This window comes from Artemia franciscana, chromosome 20 (genome assembly GCF_032884065.1).
Source record: "Artemia franciscana chromosome 20, ASM3288406v1, whole genome shotgun sequence".
Classification (NCBI taxonomy): domain Eukaryota; kingdom Metazoa; phylum Arthropoda; class Branchiopoda; order Anostraca; family Artemiidae; genus Artemia; species Artemia franciscana.
The window spans coordinates 25,143,709-25,169,887 of record NC_088882.1 but is presented as its reverse complement, the minus strand read 5'-3'; the positions used below and the strand labels follow the sequence as shown (position 1 = coordinate 25,169,887).

At 35.7% G+C, this 26,179-nt stretch overlaps 1 protein-coding gene across 1 annotated transcript in view; it reads right to left on the bottom strand.

Annotated features, from left to right (window-relative positions):
- The window catches only part of LOC136040031 (transmembrane protein 94-like), a 273,850-nt gene that overhangs the window by 236,743 nt on the left and 10,928 nt on the right, over positions 1-26,179 (bottom strand). Inside the window, exons 4-5 of the mRNA XM_065724097.1 lie at positions 21,159-21,295; positions 14,917-15,110 (exon numbers count right to left, since the gene is read on the bottom strand). Coding sequence (XP_065580169.1) covers positions 14,917-15,110; positions 21,159-21,295 — 331 coding nt within the window. The remainder of the gene's footprint in view (positions 1-14,916; positions 15,111-21,158; positions 21,296-26,179) is intronic.

Sequence of the window (26,179 nt, the reverse complement as noted above, 5' to 3'; positions counted from 1 at the left end):
TGCAGCTTTTACTTCAAGGACAATCGGCGGTTCATAGGCATGACATTACGGCACGTGTCTTCCGGCAAAAGTTGAAATCACTGATAAACTACCTTGTAAAACATGAAGTGTTTGGGTCAGTGCGATGCTGGATGTACTCAGTGGAATGGCAAAAACGAGGTTTGCCACACGCACATATACTAATCTGGCTACATAAAAAAATTACTTCAAACGAAATTGATGATGTGATTTCCGCTGAAATACCTGATAAAAATGTCGATAAGGGGTTACATGATATTATTGTAAAAAATATGATACATGGACCTTGCGGTGCACTGAACGAAAATTCACCATGCATGGCCAAAGGAAGGTGCACAAAGCAATATCCTCGACTTTTAGTACCCAAAACAATTACTGGCAATGATGGTTACCCACAATATAGAAGAAGATCTACTGAAGATGGCGGTAAAACAGCAATAATAAAGAAGCGTAACGGTACCACCATCGAAGTAGATAACCAGTGGGTTGTTCCATATTCCCCTTTATTATCAAAAACATTTAATGCACACATAAACGTTGAATACTGTAACTCCGTAAAGGCAATCAAATACATATGTAAATACGTCAACAAAGGCAGTGACATGGCAGTTTTTGGCTTGCAGTCCGAAATCAAAGATTTCGATGAAATCGTAGAATATCAGGCTGGAAGATACATAAGCAGTAATGAAGCTGTTTGGCGAATTCTTTCATTTCCGATACATGAACGTAGTCCAGCTGTTGTTCACTTAGCGGTACATTTACAGAATGGTCAACGTGTTTATTTCACGGAAACCAACGTGCAACAAAGAGTCCTGAATCCACCGGATACAACATTAACAGCTTTTTTTTCGCTTTGCAAAAATGATTCTTTTGCAAAAAAACTGCTGTATACTGAAGTGCCTTCGTATTACACGTGGAATACTAAAAATAAAGTATTTGAACGTCGAAAACAGGGTAAGTCAGTCGACGGCCAACCTACCATCTTCAAAGATACCACGATAGGAAGACTCTACACCGTTCACCCCAATCACATGAATGCTTCTTTCTACGCCTGCTTTGGTGAATGTACCCGGTCCGACATCCTTTGAGTATTTGAGGACTGTAAATGGTACTATACATGACACTTACCGTAGTGCATGCCAAGCTCTGAATTTATTGGAGAATGACCAACACTGGGATAACTGCATCAATGACGCGTGCGAAACGTCAACCCCAAGTCAAATTCGTGCATTGTTTGGCATCATTTTAACAACTTGCTCTCCATCAGCTCCTACAGATTTATGGGAAAAATATAAGTCAAAAATGTCCGAAGATATACTTCATCGAAAACAGTTAGAGACGTCAGACATGACTTTTGATTTTACACCAGAAATTTATAACTACACTTTAGTTGTTATAGAAGATTTTTGCATAAGTATGGCAAACAAACCTCTTCAGGGTTTGGGAATGCCTTCACCTAACCGTATCGCTGCTGTTTCGACATGTGTAGAATTGGATCGTGAACAAAGTTACAGTACGAGTGATCTATTGTCGTATGTACAAAATAACATTTCCAAGTTAACGTCGGAACAAAAAGACATTTATGATACGATAATGCATTGTGTTGATAACAACGTTGGAGAAATTTTCTTTTTGGATGCGCCAGGAGGTACTGGTAAAACGTTTGTGATAAAACTGATTCTGGCATCAATTCGATCTAAAAATGATATAGCGTTGGCAATTGCGTCGTCCGGAATAGCCGCAACATTGCTGCCTGGTGGAAGAACTGCTCATTCCGCTTTGAAATTGCCTCTGAACTTGCATTCTACAGAAACTCCACGTGCAATATTTCCAAATCATCTGGGATGGGTAAAGTATTGCAGCAATGCAAACTTATTATTTGGGATGAGTGCACAATGGCACACAAAAAATCGCTCGAGGCTCTGGATCAATGCTTGAAAGATTTGCGAGGGAAGTCGAAACCCTTTGGCAGCACCTTAATATTGCTTGCGGGAGATTTCAGGCAAACATTACCTATAATACCTAGATCAACTCCTGCAGACGAAATGAATGCTTGCCTGAAAAATTCTAATTTATGGGCACACGTAAAAACATTAAAATTAACTACAAATATGCGTGTCCGATTGCAAAACGATGACTCTGGTCAAACATTTTCAGATCAATTGCTGGCAATGGGAAACGGAAAGCTCCCAGTAGACTCAATTTCAGGACGTATACAACTACCTGCTGATTTCTGTAATTTAGTGACGTCCAAAAATGAATTGATTGAAAAAGTATTTCCGAATATTCTAAAAAATTATAAAAATAATAAATGGCTAAGTGAAAGAGCGATTCTCGCACCCAAAAATATAGACGTCCACGAAATCAACAATATTGTTTTGACCAAGATTCAAGACCAGGCAGTCCTTTACAAGTCAGTCGACACAGTTTTGGAACCAAATGAAGCGGTTAATTATCCATCTGAATTTTTAAATTCCATAGATCTTTCAGGGTTTCCACCACACGTGCTACAACTAAAAATAGGCGTACCAATAATATTGTTACGTAACATAAACCCACCAAAGCTTTGCAATGGCACTCGACTTGCCGTAAAAAAAACAATGGAAAACCTAATAGAGGCCACAATCCTGACAGGGAATATATATATATATATATTATATGTATATATATATATAGATATATATATATATATATATATATATATATATATATATATATATATATATATATATATATATATATATATATATATATATATATAGTACCATTTACAGTCCTCAAATACTCAAAGGATGTCGGACCGGGCACATTCACCAAAAGCAGGCGTAGAAAGAAGCATTCATGTTGATTGGGGTGAACGGTGTAGAGTCTTCCTATCGTGGTATCTTTGAAGATGGTAGGTTGGCCGTCGACTGACTTACCCTGTTTTCGACGTTCAAATACTTTATTTTTAGTATTCCACGTGTAATACGAAGGCACTTCAGTATACAGCAGTTTTTTTGCAAAAGAATCATTTTTGCAAAGCGAAAAGAAAGCGGTTAACTTTGTATCCGGTGGATTCAGGGCTCTTTGTTGCACGTTGGTTTCCGAGAAATAAACACGTTGACCATTCTGTAAATGTACCGCTAAGTGAACAACAGCTGGACTACGTTCATGTATCGGAAATGAAAGAATTCGCCAAACAGCTTCATTACTGCTTATGTATCTTCCAGCCTGATATTGTACGATTTCGTCGATATCTTTGATTTCGGGCTGCAAGCCAAAAACTGCCATGTCACTGCCTTTGTTGACGTATTTACATATGTATTTGATTGCCTTTACGGAGTTACAGTATTCAATGTTTATGTGTGCATTAAATGTTTTTGATAATAATGGGGAATATGGAACATCCCACTGGTTATCTACTTCGATGGCGGTACCGTTACGCTTCTTTATTATTACTGTTTTACCGCCATCTTCAGTAGATCTTCTTCTATATTGTGGGTAACCATCATTGCCAGTAATTGTGTTGGATACTAAAAGTCGCGGATATTGCTTTGTGCACCTTCCTTTGGCCATGCATGGTGAATTTTCGTTCAGTGCACCGCAAGGTCCATGTATCATATTTTTTACAATAATATCATGTAACCCCTTATCGACATTTTCATCAGGTATTTCAGCGGAAATCACATCATCAATTTCGTTCGAAGTAATTTTTTTATGTAGCCAGATTAGTATATGTGCGTGTGGCAAACCTCGTTTTTGCCATTCCACTGAGTATATCCAGCATCGCACTGACCCAAACACTTCAAGTTTTACTATGTAGTTTATCAGTGATTTCAACTTTTGCCGGAAGACACGGGCCGTAATGTCATGTCTATGAACCGCCGATTGTCCTTGAAGTAAAAGCTGCAGTATCTCGTCCCAAGATTGATTACATGTAAATGTAATAAATAAATCTGGACGACCATAGAGACGAACATACGCAATAGCATCTTGAGCATATTCATGCATATGACGGGGACTGCCAGCATATGACGAAGGTAAAATTGTAAATCTTCCAACGTTTGTGATATTACCGTCATTTATATCTGCATCTCGCAAATGAATGTATTGTTCAGAGCGGAGCTTGGTCTGATTCAGGCGGATATATAGCAAACGTTCTGATTCAATTTTAGCATACAAATCAACGACGAATTGGTGAAACAATTCACGGCATTTTAAAATATAATTTTCTTCATCCTGCCGAATCATTAGTCTATAGGAATAATAATGCATTGCACTGCATTTCTTATTCATTTCTTTGTTAGTGGCTGGATTCATAAATTTAATATTAAAGTGATAGCCGTCGGCTCCATCCCAAAAAATGATAGGATATTGTAGGGCATCGTAGCATCGATGAGTTTCAGCAATTCTTAACAACTGAGCGTTTCGCTTATGAAGAATAATATCTCGAGGTAAAAACTGATCACCGACCATAACGATTGCCACTTCGTCGATAGTTGGAGCATTGTATCTACGCACATGTTGGCCAGGAGGCGTTTTGTCAGCGGAAATAACAATTTTATGCGTATCAGTAAGCATCAAATCGATGGCTGTTTTGGACAGACGCACTAAATTATTATTTTCGTGGAAAAGATGTTGCGATTGGGAAACGATAGTCCTTTCAACGTTGGGAGAAATTTCGCAACGTGCATTCAATTCAGAATTTCTATCACTGATGAAGTACAATTGTAAAAATTTATGATTCTCGCCTGAGAATGGTAGAAGGGACCCTGCTCTGTTATAAATTTGCCCTATTACTTTGAAAGTAGACATAAATTGATCTGGATTTTCGATTTGGGCTCCAAACGACGTCATTTGGAAACATGAGTTATATTTTTTGATTTTTGACAAAAAACGCTTAGATTCTGACGTAGTTCCAGTAAGGAAAGTCTTCAATGGCTCTGGTGGTGCAGCCAATAGAGGAAGTTTAACTTTTCCTGAGGCGCAACACATTCCCATAGTTTCACCATTGAATTTCAAGGCCTTGCAATAGGAACAAATTTTAGACATAGTCCCGATTTGAACACATCCACTTAAGCTATAATCATCGACTGGGCTGAACCTGAATGCCAGGCGATAACTTTCAGGTTGCTCTGATTCCTCGGCACGCTTTCTTTTGGCATTATCTTTTGAAGCCGCAAGCCTGTTTTCACGTTGCTCTTGTGATTCCTCGGCACGCTTTCTGTTCTTACCTTCTCTATCAGCCGCAAGCCTGTTTTCTCGCTGTTCTTGTGATTCCTCGGCACGCTTTCTTCTCTTACTTTCTCTATCAGCAGCAAGCCTGTTTTCTTGCTGTTCTTGAGATTCCTCGGCAAGCTTTCTTTTCCATATATATATATATATATATATATATATATATATATATATATATATATATATATATATATATATATATATATATATATATATATATATATATATATATATATATATGAATATATATATATATATATATATATATATATATATATATATATATATATATCTATATATATAAAAATAAGTTGTCTGTGTGTAGATCTGTGGATGGATCAGGTGACGTCATGTTTGTTCGCATATGACGTCTGAATTATTTCACACTAATACAAAAGAAGAAAAAAACTAAAAAAGGTAAAAACTACCAAAAAAACTAAAAAGAAAAAAAAACTAAAAAAGCTAAAAAACTAAAAAAAAACTATATAATACATATAATATATATATATATATATATATATATATATATATATATATATATATATATATATATATTATATATATATATATATATATATATATATATATATATATATATATATATATATATATATATATATATATATAATATATATATATATATATATATATATATATATGTATATATATATATATATATATATATATATATATATATATATATATATATATATATATGTATATATATATATATATATATATATATATATATCCTCCTTTATTTTTCAGTTTTTTTCCTTTTTTTTAGTTTTTTTTTTTTGTTTTTCAGTTTTTAGTTTTTTTTTATGTTGCATGTTCAAGAGTCGGTAAACAATCTATTTATATGTCCCCCAACGGTAGTTTTTATATATATAGATAGATTCGGTCGTTATTTGTGTCCCGGTTTCCCTGTCTGTAATTTCTCTTTGAGTGTCCCGGTCGTCATTTATATTCCCTGTTTCCTGGTGTCCTGGTCGTCATTTGTGTCCCGGTGTTCCGGTCTGTAATTTCATCAGTTGACAAACATGACGTCGTCATAACAAACATGACGACAACTAACTTCATGACGACATACAGCTCAATCCTAATGACGTCAGTCGACAGACAGACAAACAACTTATTTTTATATATATAGATATATATAAAGATATAATAGCTGTTGGGGTGGCGCTTCGCGCCCCCCAAAGCCCCCGCGCGCGCCTAAGTCATTACGCGCCATATTAGTTACTCGCCATTGTAGTTCTGTCTCTGTGTCCCATCTATGGATATAGATAAAAGAGAAATGATTTTTCATTTCGTTATAGATATATATGTTTTTAACTACGTAAAACATGCGAATATACAACATTCTTCGATGTCCCATTGTCTGTGCATATAAATAGATTGTCAGGTTTACCGACTCTTGAACATGCAACATAAAATTGTCCATGGGAAAGACCACCCGTATTCAGATCTATACCTCATTATTCTAATGATTGCCCTTGAGCTTTGTTGATGGTGATTGCTAATCGAACATTCCCTTTGTCCCGGTCGTCATTTATATTCCCAGTATCCCGGTCGTCATTTGTGTCCCATTGTCCCAGTCTGTAATTTCTCTTTGAGCGTCCCGTTCGTCATTTATATTCTCTGTGTCCCGGTCGTCATTTGTGACCCAGTGTCCAGGTCTGTAATTTATCTTTGAGTGTCCCGGTCGTCATTTATATCTCCCGGTCGTTATTTGTGTCCCAATGGCCCAGTCTGTAATTTCTCTTTGACTGTTTCGGTCGTCATTTATATTCCCTGTGTCCTGGCTTTTAGTTTTCTTTTTCTTCTTTATTTTTCAGTTTTTTTCCTTTTTTTAGTTTTTTTCTTTTTCAGTTTTTAGTTTTTTGTAGTTTTGTTATTAGTTTTTAGTTTGTTTTTTTTCTTTTTAGTTTTTTTGTAGTTTTTACCTTTTTTTTAGTTTTTTTTTCTTTTTTAGTTTTTAGTTTTTTACCTTTTTTTGGTTTTTTTTTAATATTCTCTTTTTAGTTTTTTTTGTAGTTTTTACCTTTTTTAGTTTTTTTCTTCTTTTATATTAATGCTAAAGCAAAGGTTCAAACCTGGAGCCTCTCGGACCTAGAACCTGAAACATAACGCTTTACCAACTCGGCTACTTCGGCTTCCTCGGGTGTTGCCATTGTAGGTTCTTCTTTCAACGATCTTCTTACAATTACAAATTTGTCTTTGAACGATATTCTTAAATACCTGTGTCCTGGTCATCATTTATATTCCCTGTGTCCCGGTCGTCATTTGTGTCCCGGTATCCCAGTCTGTAATTTCTCTTTGAGTGTCCCGGTCGTCATTTATATTCCCTGTCTCGATCGTCATTTGTGTCCCGGTCTGTAATTTCTCTTTGAGTGTTTTTTTTAGTTTTTTACCTTTTTTCTTTTGTCAGTTTTCTTTTTCTTCTTTATTTTTCAGCGTCACTATGAAATTCATATCACCGAACCTTTATTTTTTTAACTAAAATCTGGTAGGCATTGATGACCTTATCTAAGTCAAAATCCCAAACCCAATCATCATCGCTATCATTTTCAGTTTTGATATGTTTTGACTCTCGCTGTCCAGGTGGATTTTCATCTAACTGCGCCGTTTTGCTTTCTTCAGCCGCAAGCCTGTTTTCTTGCTGTTCTTGTGATTCCTCGGCACGCTTTCTTTTCTTACTTTCTCTATCAGCCGCACGTTTTTTGGCATAGACTCTTTGAGCAGCTTCCTCGGCTGTTGCCATTGTAGGTTCTTCAGTCATTTTACAATTAAACATTTTTCCGTCCAAGATCTTCTTACAATTAAAAATTTGTCTTTGAACGATTTTCTTAAATACTTTTAGCCTTCTTTTTTCACTTTCTTTTTTAGCAGCAAGTCTGGTTTCGCGTTGCTCTTGTGATTTCTCGGCACGCTTTCTTTTCTTCCTCGGCTGTTGCTATTGTAGGTTCATCAGTCATTTTACAGTTAAACATTAATAGATTTTTGCGTGAACGAATGTCTTAAATACCTTTAATGATGTCATCGTCTTAATGACGACATGACGACCTGATGACATGAAGTCACTCGACACACAGACACACAGACAACTTATTTTAATAGATATATACTAGCTGTTGGAGTGGCGCTCCGCGCCACCCCAACACCTAGTTGGAGGGGGCGCTTCGTGCCCCCCAAAACCCCCCCGCGCGCGTCAGTCGTTACGTGCCATATTAGTTACGCGCCATTGTAGTTGTGTCCCTGTGTCCCACCTGTGAATATAGATCTATATATATAAAAATAAGTTGCCTGTGTGTCTGTGTGTCGAGTGACGTCATGTCATCAGGTCGTCATGTCGTCATTATGACGATGACGTCATTAAAGGTATTTAAGACATTCGTTCACGGGAAAATGTTTAATTGTAAAATGACTGAAGAACCTACAATAGAAACAGCCGAGGAAGCTGCTCAAAGAGTCTATGCCAAAAAACTTGCTGCTGATAGAGAAAGTAAGAAAAGAAAGCGTGCCGAGGAATCACAAGAGCAACGCGAAACCAGACTTGCTGCTAAAAGAGAAAGTGAAAAAAGAAGGCGTGCCGAGGTATCACAAGAACAGCAAGAAAAAAGGCTTGCGGCTGATAGAGAAAGTAAGAAAAGAAAGCGTGCCGAGGAATCACAAGAGCAACCTGAAAATTATCGCCTGGCATTCAGGTACAGTCCAGTCGATGATTATAGCTTGAGTAGATGTGTTCAAATCGGGACTATGTCTAAAATTTGTCCCTATTGCAAGGCCTTGAAATAAAATGGTGAAACAATGGGAATGTGTTGCGCCTCAGGAAAAGTTAAACTTCCTCTATTGGCTGCACCACCAGAGCCATTGAAGATTTTGCTTACTGGAACTACGTCAGAATCTAAGCGTTTTTTATCACAGATCAGAAAATATAACTCATGTTTGCAAATGACGTTGTTTGGTGCCCAAATCGAAAATCCAGATCTATTTATGCCTACTTTCAAAGTAAAAGGGCAAATTTATCATAGAGCAGGGTCCCTTCTACCATTCTCAGGCAAGAATCATAAATTTTTACAATTGTACTTCATCAGTGATAGAAATTCTGAATTGAATGCACGTTGCGAAATTTCTCCCAACGTTGAAAGGACAATCGTGTCGCAACTGCAACATCTTTTCCTCGAAAATAATAATTTAGTGCGTCTGTTCAAAACAGCCATCGATTTGATGCCTACTGATACGCATAAAATTGTTATTTCCGCTGACAAAACGCCTCCTGGCCAACACGTGCGTAGATACAATGCCCCAACTATCGACGAAGTGGCAATCGTTATGGTCGGTTATCAGTTTTTACCTCGAGATATTATTCTTCATAAGCGAAACGTTCAGTTGGTAAGAATTGCTGAAACTCATCGATGCTACCATCCCCTACAATATCCTATCATTTTTTGGGATGGAGCCGACGGCTATCACTTTAATATTAAATTGATGAATCCAGCCACTAACAAAGAAATGAATAAGAAATGCAGTGCAATGCATTATTATTCCTATAGACTAATGATTCGGCAGGATGAAGACAATTATATTTTAAAATGCCGTCAATTGTTTCACCAATACGTCGTTGATATGTATGCAAAAATTGAATCAGAACGTTTGCTATTTATCCGTCTGAATCAGACCATGATCCGCTCTGATCAATACATTCATTTGCGAGATGCAGTTGTAAATGACGGTAATACCACAAACGTTGGAAGATTAACGATTTTACCTTCGTCATATGCTGGCAGTCCCCGTCATATGCATGAATATGCTCAAGATGCTATTGCGTATGTTCGTCTCTATGGTCGTCCAGATTTATTTATTACATTTACATGTAATCAATCTTGGGACGAGACACAGCAGCTTTTACTTCAAGGACAATCGGCGGTTCATAGACATGACATTACGGCCCGTGTCTTCCGGCAAAAGTTGAAATCACAGATAAACTATAATGTAAAACTTGAAGTGTTTCGGTCAGTGCGATATTGGATGTACTCAGTGGAATGGCAAAAACGAGGTTTGCCACACGCACATATACTAATCTGGCTACATTATAAATTTACTTCTAACGAAATTGATGATGTGATTTCCGCTGAAATACCTCATGAAAATGTCGATAAGGGGTTATATGATATTGTTGTAAAAAATATGATACATGGCCTTGTGGTGCATTGCACGAAAATTCACCATGCATGGCCATAGGAAGGTGCACAAAGCAATATCCTCGACTTTTAGTATCCAACACAATTACTGGCAATGATGGTTACCCACAATATAGAAGAACATTTACTGAAGATGGCGGTAAAACAGCAATAATAAAGAAGCGTAACGGTACCACCATCGAAGTAGATAACCAGTAAGTTGTTCCATATTCCCCATTATTATCAAAAATATTTAATGCACACATAAACGTTGAATACTGTAACTCCGTAAAGGCAATCAAATACATATGTAAATACGTCAACAAAGGTAGTGACGTGGCAGTTTTTGGCTTGCAGTCCGAAATAAAAGATTTCGACGAAATCGTACAATATCAGGCTGGAAGATACATAAGCAGTAATGAAGCTTTTTGGCGAATTCTTCCATTTCCGATACATGAACGTAGTCCAGCTGTTGTTCACTTAGCGGTACATTTACAGAATGGTCAACGTGTTTATTTTTCGGAATCTAACGTGCAACAAAGAGCCCTGAATCCACCGGATACAAAGTTAACTGCTTTCTTCTCGCTATACAAAAATGATGAATGGTGAATGTACAAGGTCCGACGTCCTTTGAATATTTGAGAACTGTAAACGGTACTATACATGACACTTACCGTAGTGCATGCCAAGTTCTGAATTTATTGGAGAATGACCAACACTGGGATAACTGCATCAATGACGCGTGCGAAACGTCAACTCCAAGTCAAATTCGTGCATTGTTTGGCATCATACTAACAACTTGCTCTCCACCAGCTCCTACAGAGTTATGGGAAAAATATAAATCAAAAATGTCCGAAGATATACTCCATCGAAAACGATTAGAGACGTCAGATATGACTTTTGATTTTACATCAGAAATTTATAACTACACTTTAGTTATTATAGAAGATTTGTGCGTAGGTATGGCAAACAAACCTCTTCAGGATTTGGGAATGCCTTCACCTAATCGTACCGCTGCTGTTTCGACATGTGTAGAATTGGATCGTGAACAAAGTTACAGTACGAGTGATCTATTGTCGTATGTACAAAATAACATTTCCAAGTTAACGTCGGAACAAAAAGACATTTATGATACGATAATGCATTGTGTCGATAACAACGTTGGAGGAATTTTCTTTTTGGATGCGCCAGGAGGTACTGGTAAAACGTTTGTGATAAAACTGATTCTGGCATCAATTCGATCAAAAAATGATATAGCGTTGGCAATTGCGTCGTCCGGAATAGCCGCAACGTTGCTGCCTGGTGGAAGAACTGCTCATTCCGCTTTGAAATTGCCTCTGAATTTGCATTCTACAGAAACTCCCACGTGCAATATTTCCAAATCATCTGGGATGGGTAAAGTAGTGCGGCAATGCAAACTTATTATTTGGGACGAGTGCACAATGGCACACAAAGAATCGCTCGAAGCTCTGGATGAATGTTTGAAAGATTTGCGAGGGAATTCGAAACCCTTTGGCAGCACATTAATATTGCTTGCGGGAGATTTCAGGCAAACATTACCTATAATACCTAGATCAACCCCTGCAGACGAAATGAATGCTTGCCTAAAAAATTCTAATTTATGGGCACACGTAAAAACATTAAAATTAACTACAAATATGCGTGTCCGATTGCAAAACAATGACTCTGGTCAAACATTTTCAGATCAATTGCTGGCAATTGGAAACGGAAAGCTCCCAGTAGACTCAATATCAGGACGTATACGACTACCTGCTGAATTCTGTAATTTAGTGACGTCCAAAAATGAATTGATTGAAAAATTATTTCCGAATATTCTAAACAATGATAAAAATAACAAATGGTTAAGTGAAAGAGCGATTCTTGCACCCAAAAATATAGACGTCCACGAAATCAACATATTTGTTTTGACCAAGATTCGAGACCAGGCAGTCCTTTACAAGTCAGTCGACACAGTTTTGGAACCAAATGAGGCGGTTAATTATCCATCTGAATTTTTAAATTCCGTGGATCTTTCAGGGTTTCCACCACACGTGCTACAACTAAAAATAGGCGTACCAATAATACTGTTAAGAAATATCAACCCACCAAAGCTTTGCAATGGCACGCGACTTGCCGTAAAAAAAAAACAATGGAAAACGTAATAGAGGCCACAATCTTGACAGGGCCTTTTGAGGGTGAGGCTGTTCTTATTCCTCGCATTCCCATGATTCCAACGGATCTGCCTTTTCAATTTAAAAGATTGCGATTCCCAATTCGATTAGCATTTGCAATCACCATCAACAAAGCTCAAGGTCAATCATTAGAAAAATGTGGTATAGATCTTAATACTGATTGTTTTTCCCATGAACAATTGTACGTTGCATGTTCGAGGGTCGGTAAACCTGACAATCTATTTATATGCAGCGACAATTGGACAGCGAAGAATGTTGTATATTCGCAAGTTTTACGCAGTTAATTTGTATTGTATCTATCTATCTATCTATCTATCTTCTATATATATAAAAATAAGTTGTTTGTCTATGTGTCTGTCTACTGACGTAATGTTTGTGTGTCGACTGACGTCATGTTTGTCGACTGACGTCATTATAAGAATTGAGCTGTATGTCGTCATGAAGTTGTTTGTCATCTGATGCCATGTTTGTCGACTGACGAAATTACAGACCGGGACACCGGGACACAAATGACGACCGGGACACAGGGAATATATATGACGACCGGGACACATAATATACCAATTCAAAAACGAATGTATTCAAGCCGAAGTAGCTGAGCTGGTAAAGCGTTATGTTCCAGGTCCAAGAGGTTCCAAGTTCGAACCTTGGCTTTAGCATTAATACAAAAGGAGAAAAAAAAGGTAAAATACAAAAGAAAAAAAAAACTAAAAAAGGTAAAAACTACAAAAAAACTAAATAGAAAATACTAAAAATACTAAAAAAGCTAAAAAACTAAAAAAAAGGTAAAAAACTAAATACTAAAAAAGAAAAAAAAACTAAAAGAAAACTAAAAAAGGTAAAAAGTACAAAAAAAATAAAAAGAAAAAAACTAATAAAAAGAAACTAAAAAAACTAAAAACTGAAAAAGAAAAATAATTAAAAAAAGAAAAAACTTAAAAATAAAGGAGAAAAAGAAAACTAAAAACCGGGACACAGGGAATACAAATGACGACCGAGACACTCAAAGAGAAATTATAGACTGGGACACTCAAAGATAAATTACAGACCGGGACACCGGGACACAAATGACGACCGGGACACAGGGAATATAAATGACGACTGGGGCGCTCAAAGAGAAATTACAGACTGGGACACAAATGATGACCGCTTAAATAACTAACAGAATCCATTGCCTTGAAAAAATTGCATACTTTCTTGAACTAAGATATGAGAAACAAAATATATATATGTATATATATATATATATATATATATCTAATATATATCTAATATATATCTAATATATTAATATAAGATTGGATATCTAATATATATATATATATATATATATATATATATATATATATATATATATATATATATATATATATATATATATATATATATATATATATATATATATATATATATATATATATATATATATATAATATATACATTGCCGGCAAGCAGCAGGCTTCTGTATATAGATTCTCATTGGTCTTTTCTAAGGTTGATCACGCAGCGAGTGGATTTTACCAAGAACAAAAAAACTAATTTTAAAATTTTCAAGCATTGTTCAGTTCAAATGTCAAAATTATTGCTGAGGCATTGTATACCTGAATTAACACAATAGCCTGGGCCACAAACTAGACAAAAGTAGGTCCAGCAGAGACCCAGCTTAAAATAGGTCGGGAGTAAGGATTGGAAGAACCTATTATTGCAAACCTCAACCAAATATGATGGGAAATAAAAAATGATGTCCACTTTGTTTTTAGGTTTCCTGCCCAATCATAGCTCAGCTTGTGGGAGAGGGAGGGAAGGAGAGAAAAGACCGATAAGAAATTATCAGATGCCGACCAAATCTGTTCAGAAATAGAAAAGAGTATCCTGGTTATGCCTTTTAAAGATTAATACCTGATCTAATCTGTTTAGGCAGGTGAGTTGGATATCTAAATTCTTGCCGTTAGGACATCTAATAAGAGGAGGCTTCAGACATTCATCAAACTTGGTAGGAAAATTAGAGTGATCGTGTCGGTTGTATCTTCGTGGGAAATTCTTGCAATCACAACATGAACCAGAAGGCGTCATTGGGAATCAACTAAGTGTGAAAGAGGTTGAATCCTAAGAGAGAATTAGATCCAGTATAGCCTAGTATAGATCCAGCCTCTGTGGGGAGGGGAGTTGGAAGTTGGATAGTAAATTTTGACCTTTGGAATATTTATCCAAAACCACTCAAAAAGTAGGCTTCTCCAAGTTGAGTTCTAGGTTTGGAGTTCAGTTTAGCTTGTTTACTTTATTTCACAGAAATTAAAAATTACCTGGTATGATCGACACTTGGCAGGTATTGGCTGTCCAGGTCGCAACTGAACGCAATCTCCTCGAACAAGCAAAGCCCATGGGACATTAACAAGTTTTCCATCTCTTAGTGTCGGCTGAAGAACAATGCTTGGAGAAAGAGGGCTGCATAGGTTAGGGTAGTTTTTCTCATCCCATTTTGAAATTTTACTGCAATCTGAAATAAGTTCAAACATTGACATTAATAGAGACAACATGTTTTGGAACAGATATTGAAACATTAGCATAGATTGATATGCGTTTAACGAAATTAACAGTTCACAGAAAAAATAGCTTGGGTGATTCCAACATTTTTTATATATAGCATACAATATTAGTTATTTTTAGTATTTATGCTTGTGAATCTATTATCTATGCATAGATATTATAATCTATGGTTATTAAATCTACTCATTCACGGGGTTCCCGAAGAAAAAGTTTCCGAAAATATTCAGTTTCAGTTTCAAACTTTATTAGACACAAACTTGAAGTCACAGAATCCATCAATCTGATTAAATACTATTGCATCATGTCTCAGTGTATTTTTTTTCGTTTTCTTTTTTACCTATTTTTAAAAATGCAAATTTCTTATTCTGTGGTTTCTCCTTTTACAGCACCATTGTTTGGTATTGAACTTTTGATCTTTTCGAATTTATGTCCATCACCAGAGGATCCAGTATGTCGCGCGCTTTTCACTATGTCTCATGCTTTTGGATACTATTTGGCAAGTGATTTAAAAGCAAATTATTTTGTTGAGTAATTTTTTTGATTTGTCTGATAGACTGAAACGGTTTGAGAGATACTCTACTGAGTTGATCAAAATATTAAATTCAATAAATGTAGGTAATGATCTAGCCCAAGACCCTCTTGTTGATAATTTACCCCGTAACAGGTATCTTTTACCTGAAGAAATTATTCCTATTAATAATGGCCTTTTTAGACTTGCGTGTTGGAATTGCTGTGGGGTGCTTTCTAGCCTAGATTTTTTATCTACGTTCCTTCCTCGGAATGGGATAGGAGTTATGGGGCTTTGGGAGAGTTTTTTGAATGCAAGTACCCTGAATGCGGCAGACATTCAAGGATACCAAATACTTCAGAAAAACAGATTGAATAATCAGAAAGGAGGACTTGCATTCTACATCCATACTTCTTTGCATTTTGAAGAAATTGAAGATTTCGACTCTCTATATGAGGAAATGCTGTTCGAATTTCTGGTTATCGAAGTCACCATCGCATCTGAGAAGGTTCTTTTATGCATGTTCTACCGCCCTCCTAGTTTTAGCACCAAGAAATATTTGGATAACTTTAAAAAATTTGCTAAGATGGTCAGTTCCAAGAAAAGAAAAATCATTATCATGGGAGACTTTGACATTGACACTTCTTCAATAAGTCACAAGCTCAAGTACTTCTGCGCCTTCGAGTACTCTGACTACAGACTTCCTTACTACATCATTGGCTGCTGGCTTTGTTCCATCCTTCTGGATTTCAACTCGGGTTACAAATGAAAATGCGTCTATTATTGATAATCAACTTGTAAATTTCCCTGTTGGGTCGTGTGACATAATACTACAGATGTTTCTGATCATTTTATTCTTATGAGCGAGTTTCTCCGGTATTCCGGTTAAAACGATCAGATGAAAAAATCTAGAAGGATGGGTCAAGGTTCGGTTAAGCTATTAAATACCAAGTTACTTTGTACTGATTGGTCGCAATGCTTGGAGTCAGATGACGTTGAATTTGTATTCAGGTCGTTAACTGAGACATTTCAGAATGCTTTAAATGAAACTTGCCCTCTTGTGAAGAAAATGTGTAAGAAGTACCAGGTGCCCGTAAAGCCACGGATAACAAGAGGCTTGCTTAAGAGTATTGAGGAAAACATCAACTTTACGCTGAATACATAAATTCTCCCACATCAAATAATGAAACTACATTTAAATCTTAAAAAAACATCTTACAATACTGATAAGATGGACGAAGAAGATTCATTTTGAAAAACAATTTCTCAAAGCTGAAGGATCTCCAAAAAAGACCTGGACAATAATTAACGGGAGTCTTAACAAAACTAAAAGTCAAAATCAGCGCGAATCAATGAATGTATCGGATGGATCAACAGTGAATGGTAAGCAAAAGGTAGCTGAGGAAATGAGCCAGTACTTTGCTAGGATTGGAGAGGCCACCGTAAACAGTAATTTGAATGACAGCTTCGATGTGGAATCTGGATTTCACGACTTTCTACCAAATCCCGTCGATTCTTCCGTATTTTTCTTTCCCGTGACTGAAATGGAACTCAAGAATCTGGTCAAGAATCATGAAGAACAGAAATTCTGAAGGAACCGATTACTCATCTACTTATCTACTGAAACAAACCATTGGATACTACGCTCAAGTGCTGGTTCATCTGGTCAATCTATGCTTCAAAAGCGGATCTTTACCTGAAGTGATGAAAACTGCTCGAGTTATTCCCCTACATTAAGGAGGAAACAAGCAAGATCCATCCAATTATCGACCTATTTCCATTTTGTCCGCTTTTAGCAAAGTTATTGAAAAGTGTATATATTACTGGTTGAACAGTTTTTTGAAGAAAGCTAATTTTATCAGCCCATTTCAATTTGGATTCAGGTCTTCATACTCTACAAAACATGCAATATTATTAACGCTAACCCAATTTTTGAATGATACCGTGGATAAAGGTCTGCTACCTGCAACAATTTTCGTTGACATGAAAAAACCTTTCGATACTATTTCTCATAAAATTCTATTATCTAGGCTACTTAATTGCGGTGTCAGAGGACAAGCGAGTCTCCAAACTGTATCTTACCTCAAGGACAGAGAACAAATATTGGATGCGAATAGCTACATTTCAGCTGAGGAAACCTATCTAATGCTGTAGTATACTTGGACCACTGTTATTTCTTATCTATGTAAACGATCTCCCTCTAAGCCTAGTCTGCCATGGGACTGATATGGATCTCAGTTTACTGTTTGCTGATGATACAGCCAACTTTACCTGCGACATAGATCATCAATCTCTAAAATCAAATCTCGAATTATCACTGAGAAACATGCTTCACTGGTTCCATTGTAACAAATCGGTTTTCAGCACTTCAAAGACTCTTTTTATGTTTTTTTCAAAAACTTCTACTGCAGTGCCAACGTTACGAGAGGTTGAAGTCAAAAAAGGATGAAGTCAAAGTCCCTTTTTCTTTCCCTTAGTGTTTTTGTGTGGATGTGTCAGAACAGATATGCCTAATATTTCTTGAAGAATTTTTAGGTGGTCATTATAGATCTTTCAAATTTCAAAGGAAATAAAAAAGCATTCTGTGTTTGCAATTAATATATTACACAAAAAAACCTTTTTAAATTGTGTTACTAGTCCTCTTGTTCAGCAGTAAAATTTAAGACTTTGTATCAAACGGAAAAAAAATCTCAGAACCCCACAAAACTCACGAAATTTACTTGTGATACATTTCATTAAAAATTAATTTGACCTTGTTTTTTTCTAGCATATCTAATGGCTTTGTGACGATCTGGTTGGCCTCTAACGGCCAACATGGCTGCAAATGGCCTCTAATGGCCTTATAATGGCTGCAAAAAATATGATCGATTTTTATTGTCCAGGTCTACAAGAAAGACATCTTAGGGGGGCATGGGATTCATAGATTAGTTCTGCTGGCATGTCTACCAGAATAAAAGGTCTGGTTGGAGTAGATTAAATTCAAACGAATTCTCAAGGGCGAACTTAAAAAAATGTGTCGCAAACTCGTGAATAGAGATTATTTAAAGTTTCTCCAAAATCTACAATATTCCTATTCAAATAACTCAAAAGCAGTGGCATGTTCCAGGATTTTGGCGGGGCGGCTAGGTTGCAAAAGAAAATTATTTTTTCCTGGTATTTATGCTCTTCTGAGCTTTAATCAATGAATTTAGGAATTGTAACAACGAAAAAAGTCCTTGCGAGGATGGCCGAGGTATAAGAGGCTGTATTCCGGTGGTGTTTGATGGTTTGGGGTCTAGACTTAGTTATGAGCTCGTTTCACAGACCAAAAGGCGGAAAATATCAGTTATAGTGGTATATGCACCTGTGAAACCAACTGATGGAGACCGTAAGATCTTAGATTAATTTTATATTCGGGTAGAAGAACAAATCGATACTGTCGAAGCTAGGGTATTTTCACAAGGGGACTTTAATGCCAAGATTGGTACAAAAAGAGATGGATGGCATTCTAGGTTAGCTAAATTTGGTGAAGGAAACAAATTTGTCATCGTAATAGCCTCCTCAATTTTTTTTTAGGTACAATGATATATTAGTACCAACAGAGCATTTGGTCATAAAATGGCCCAAAACACAGACCACATTGATTATGTTAATATAAGTTGAAGAGTCATCGACATATGGCACTGATGCATATAAGAGCGCCGTAATTGATGTGAACAATGAACATCACCTACTCAAGGCTAGAGACTAGTCAATTTAAAGATGATGTTTGGCAAGCTTCTACGATGAGGATTCGAGAGGATCTTTCCTAGATCAAATGATCTTGAAGTTGGAGACCTTAGAATTTGATGCTAGATGGGTGGAATAATCTTAGGATATGGTTTGCAAAGTAGCACAAGATATCTTAGAGAGAAAGTTAGAAACTCAGCCAGGATCATCAGCAAAAATGCTTCAAACCAATTAGAAAAAGAAAGGTTTACTATTCTGACGCTAAGATCAGATATCTTGAGCCTCACAAATTTGAGTTGTGCATCATGGATGATGTTACGGAGGTTTTATGTTATTCCTAAGAAAAAACGATGTCTTAAATGCTTGTCTTAGATGTTTCTCGACACTACCGCGTGGCAGACAATGTCTCTAAATACAAAATGCGAACAATATAAACATTGCTTGTGTATCACCATACTCGTAAGGCCATGAGGAAAGAGTCGCTCTGAGGTACTTGAATGAAAGATGAGTAAGCACAAACTATTACTGATTGCCTCGGCTTTAACTTCACTGAAACAACCTCCAGGAAACTATTTAGTAAACCTTGACTGATTTATTATTTGTCAGAATAGAATAGAGGATTGGTCGTAGCAGCAGACATTGCTAAAACTTATTTTTTTAACTCATTATCAATTATTTTATTTATTATTCACATTAACATTAAACCACTCATTTTTTCAATAATTATAGTTTAAAAACTTCCAATGGACAAATTTCGATTAGACGGCTTAAAATTATAATTAGTTTTCTGTTATGGAATAAAGGAAGGGACGCAAACAAACACCCATTTTCATGAAATTGTGCTGATTCTTTTTCCCTTTTTTATTAACCACGATAGAAAACGTGTAAGCTATAAACCAGAAAAAAAAACGAAGTTTGCAAACTAAAGATAAGATGTATTAAAAAGAATCTTCAATTTGCTTATCGGCTTTTTCAAACCTAAGGGCCAGTAAAAATTGTAAAATAATTATGCAGAACAGCAAAGGATGTATGCCTTTCTTTCACACAGATATGTACATTAATCCGGGTTGCAGCGTCAGCTTGCAACCTAGTAAGAGACAATCCCGTCCCATAGTAAAAATAAAATAGCTCATAGCTCCCAAGACTAGAGCCAGATAAAAAAAAAAAAAACTATTAGAACCGCCTTGTCCAATCCCCCTATGCAGGAAACTACTGTCCTTTAGCTTGAATAACAAGAAAAACATATTGGTTTAAAATCAAGAAAAGTGGCTGCCACAACAATAAGCTGCACCGAGGGCATATGTTCTTCTTTTTTTCTTTTCCACAGATAGCTTGGCAATGGAACATCGTAAAGAGCTGTTTAATTACTCATTTTAAAGGAAATCGCCAAACCTAGTGTATGTTTGAAATTTTGAAAAATAATTTTTTTAAACATCATCAACTTTTTACGGAAACTTCTTTTTCTTTCAGGAATGGCTTTAATGTGTTAAGAAACACGTCAAATCACATATGCAACCACGCCAGACTTTTCGGGGCAGGAGAGATCAAAGTATGTCCCTAGGGGTGTGACACGCAAACAGTGAAATCGGACCATTATTTCTCAAATTGTCAAGAAAAGCGTAGGATATTTTGGGTCAATATCGGAACGGGGACCCCTCCCCCTCATTCAGTTTTCTTTCAAAGGAGCTTATCGTGTACTTTGTAGCGATTTTAATCAGTAGCAAAATTAAACTAAAATTTATCAGCAGAAAATTCGATAAACAAAGGATTAAGAGGTCTTACCTTCAAGATATTTTGTGATAAACTTTGTCCTTTCAATAATTTCCTTGTGTTTAATTTTGGAGTCCCAGAGCTTGAAAGTGACATTGCCAATAAAAAGGAAGAGAAGAAAAACAACTTCGGCAATTAAACTCTCATACCTAAAACAAATTTGTACTTGAGCGTTTAGAATCAAATACATCTAGATTATCTATAGAAGAACTTGTGTGGATTTTCAACTAAAGCAGTAAGTACATGAGGGAAAATCAACATCAGAAGTGCTTGAAATTAAAGTACCTATTTAGTCTCTAAGTATAAACTGAAGCACATTCTAAAATCCTGCTAAAATTCTATACTACTTTCTAAAATCCTTCCTAAACTGACCACCATCTTAAAGGAGGACATCTGCAAGGAAATGGAGGACATCTGGTATTCTAAAAATTTCTAAGAGATCATTTCTTTTTCAATAAAAAATTGAAACCAATAATAGTGCAGCACACCATAAGAAATTAAAAAGTGCAGCCTAATTTCGTTTATACTTTAACGATATACACACTAGTTAATGTTACTAGTTTCATAATGCATAGTAACTTTGTAAGAAAGTTAGTATACAACACGTTACAGATTAGTTTATAAGAAGAGAGTTTGTTTATACCGATATACAAACTAGTTAATATTCTGAGTTTAATAATGTCATATAGATTTTACTGTGAATGTCCAAAATTGGTGAATATCGACATTCACCGGTGAATGTCCAAAATACCTTTTTGTGCTCCTATGATTTAGTCAGCGTTGACAGTCAACTTTTTCAGTTTTAAGCAAAGTTTGATGATGACCGGTTAGACTAGGTTAGATTATGTTTTCAACCCATTTCTGAGATTTATGACCCAATTTAACCTGACCCAACCTAACCTAACTTTAACTTTTACCATCAAAACTTGCATAAGACTGAAAAAGCCGATTAACGAAGCAAGTTGAATCCAAGCAGAGAAAAAGGAATTTCACACTTTCGCCAGTGAATGTCCACATTAACCAGATTTCGGACATTCACAGTAACAGACATACTAGTTTCATAATGCATAATGCATAGTAATAAATACCAAGAAGAACGAAGTTAGGTAGCGTAATACCAGCATAGAAAAGTTTGGCTGTGATGAACATAAGGTAAATTTGCTCATAATAATATACATACCAGTTACATTTGGTTTCAATGAGCATCACGGGTATGGTAATGTTTGTTGATGTTATTGTAATGTTTCACAAGGCATAGTAATAGATACTTAGAACGAAAAATAGGTAACATAACTAACTTTCTAAACATACCACAACAAAAAAGCATAACGGGTATGGTAATGTTTGTTAATGTTATTGTAATGTTTCACAAGGCATAGTAATAGATACTTAGAACGAAAAATAGGTAACATAACTAACTTTCTAAATATACCATAACAAAAAAGCCCTGTTCTAACAAGATAAATCTTATAATGGCTGTGAAAGTTCTCTGTATTGGTTAACATAAAAAGGAGAAAAAACAGAAATGTCTTTAAAAAGTAGCGATGACAGGAGAATGGGGTTAAAAAGGAAGGACGCCCTCAATAAGGTGAACGTTTTGTAGCCCGGGATAAAAAAAAACATAATAAATTATTCAGTGGATACATTAAAATATTGATATAAACTACCGATGCTTTGTAAGCATTAACATTGCATGTGAGTATCTGTGTTATAAATGTAATTTTATCCTATAAAGGTAGGTGTACACCTAATATAATTTTTTCATTTTTCTTTTAGCTTTTTTTTGTATGATCGAATGTTGGACGTGGAAAAAAATTTTTGATGAAAATGGCCACCATGAAAAAGGTGTCCTAGAGTCTAAAGTGAAAAGCCATCCTTTCTGCAGGGGGTTACATATCAGTAAGCTTTAGTTGCTACATGCTACAATTTACGAAAAAACGCAAGACATTTATTTTTCAAAAGAAAGCGTATAAAAATGCTAGGAAAATCCCATGTATGACGTAAAAAAACACAGCTAGCTTAATCTTATCTTGAAGAAAATGGATTTCAGTCCATTTGCTGCTGTTGAACTGCTACCATTACTACGAAAAAGTAAAAGAATGGTAATTAGCATATTACACCACATAAGGAAATGAACATTAGCTCATACATTTGATTCCTGAGCACCTTTGCTCGTATACACTGAAAAATCTCAGCATATGCAGATTGACACTTTTTCGCAAACAAAATGGTAGAAAATCGACCGCAAATCGTCACAGTTTTCAACGTCAACAAATCGTCACAATCGTCACAAATCCACAAAATCGTCGCAGTTTTCCACTACGCGTAGCATAAGAGAGCTAGGGGTTGGACAGTGATGTTAACACGCTTGGAATAGGTGTCAAATTTTACCTGCTGAATAATATGTTTAGCAAACACTTTCGTTAAGTATATAATACAACTTTTATTATGTAATTATGTAGTAGTAGTAGTAGTATTAATTTATTAACCAAAGGAAATAACACAGACAAAATCAATCGATAGCACACCAAAAGCGTTGCTTGCGAGGGTGTGTTACTAACAAAAAGAACAAAAAATAGAAGAAAAAAAGAACAAAAACAGAAAAACAATGAGTTAATCTAAAATGAGCAGAAAGGTGAAACCGTGTACCGAGAAAAAAAAAATTTATATAAATAATTCATACACAATCAAACAACATAATATCATGATCCCGAAGCAAAAAAAGAAAACAAAAGAAAAAAACAATAAACAATTATTTTCAATACTAAATCAATCAATCTCAATCTATTTCAAAGGTATACCTACCAAGAAACCCCACACGCAGCACGGCCTTAAATTGATTAATGGGCAATTCTTTAATACTTGGAACAAGCTTATTCCATAGCTTAGCCCCTCTATAAATAATTGAAAAAGCAGTCCTACTTGAAACTAGGCGAGGAACCTCAATATCTCCACTTGTTCGAGTTCTATGATCATGAATATTGATCATGATCATGAACTTGTTGATCAGCCCTTGTTGAATGCCTTTTTTCTTAACTGTGATTGCCACTATATATCCAAAAAGATATGGGAACAGTTAAAAAAAGAGTAAATATGGTAGTAAGCTAAATTAAGTTTTTACTTTTAGTATGTTCTAGAAAACAGAATTCTACTTAATTTTTTATTCCGTCTATTTTTCATATTATTTAAAAAAAAATATAAGCGAGTAGATCATTTTAATCACATTAAAAGGAGTGAAAATGGAATAAAAAAGATGGATAGGAAAACTTTTTGAGAGTGAAAACTTTTTTTTTAATTTCTAGCTTTCTAGCTCAAACCAGTTTGAGCTAGTTGCTCAAACTGGAAATATCCTGTCAGATATCTTTTTGGATATATAGTGGCAATCACAGTTAAGAAAAAAGGCATTCAACAAGGGCTGATCAACAAGTTGATGGAACACAATCCTGTTCTTTAAATACTTTAAACTTTTTTTATTATTTGAAGTCCAACATTTACGCAGGAGTAGTTCATAAGAAAAGAAAACTCCTCTCTTTATATCCGTGTAGAATACATCTGTACAGGATATCCTGCATGTAAAGTTATCCTTGCAGAAAACTTTGTTACCTTAGAGGTTAATATAGTTAGGTAACTAGCTTTTGCACTCTAAAACAAAGAGGATAGGTAATTTATAAGAGTGGAAACTGGCAGTAGCGTCGACAAAAACAACTATCAACGCTAGATGGCAACAACTATCAGTGTCGACTAACGCTAGATTGCGTTGATAGTTTTCTTTTGCCGATACTAATGGTAGTTTCCACTCTTATAAGTTACCCATACTCTTTTATCTGAAATCTCATAAAGACTACCTCTCTGAAAAAAAAAGTACATTTTACACCTTTTAACATTGAAAAGGATTTACATTCTATAATCTTCGAAAAAAGAGGCTAGATTTTACATTAGCAGTACTAGTGCCTATTCTAGATATTCAAAAAAGTTTGTTGTTGCATTCTCAGAGTATATTTACTTGAATTTGTGGAATTAACGAACTTGTTTGGGTAGTTTTTGCAAACTATCTTTACGTACCCATCACGGTATTTCGTCCATTGGGTGTTATAAAACAAAACAATTTTTTTTCAAAGCCATATTTACTTGATACTCATATATTTTACCTGATATCAAATGTTTTAATTTTGAATTTCCGTCTATTTTTTTTTTTTAATGTCGTCCTGCCACATATTCTGTATTTAGTACCGTTTTACCCTATATTTAGTGAACCTGACCATCTTAGGATGAAGCGCGTTTTCTTCACATTTGCTAAAATTCTGTTACGAGTTCCTCCGTGGACCCGCAACTCCCATTTGATGAAAAAATATAGCTTGTCTGACCCGTGTGCTAAGTTAGCTGAGGTGAATGTACACATGTGCAATAAGCAAACCGGCCATGAATGGCAAAATGTTGTTTTTTGACGTGGAATTATTTTTTTTGTATTTTAGAATGTAATTACGATATGTTGTTTCTTTCTTCTTTTTCTTCCCTTTTTTTCTATGTACTCCATCACTTCACCATTTTGTATGATGGGTGATAAATAAATACATACATACATACAATATCCTCCCCCAGCGGTTGGATTAATGTGTAAATTCGCAGGTCTATCTGTTACGTTCGTCAAAGGTTGTTTCTGGGTCTGCCTCTGCGGCGTGAGCCCATTGGTTGTTAGAAGAGCACTGCGTTGGGTAGCCGGAGATTCCCCATACCTAGTATGGGGAACCTAGTATTCCCCAATACCATGCTAGGCATTTCTATCTGCGATCTTTTAAGAGATCTGTCACAAGAGACTGGCCCCTGTTGTCACTGATGGATTGCTTAGGTATCCTCTGCTGCCAGTTGATGCTGAAGATTCTTTTCAGACATACAATTTTCGAAAGCAAGTATTCTCCTATGTAGTTCCTGGTTCAGGTGTCTGGTTTCGGCTGAATAAAGTAAAACATATGTAACATTACTACTGAAAAGTCTTAGTTTCAACCTTAGAAAAAAAAAGCTTTGGGGCCCCTTTA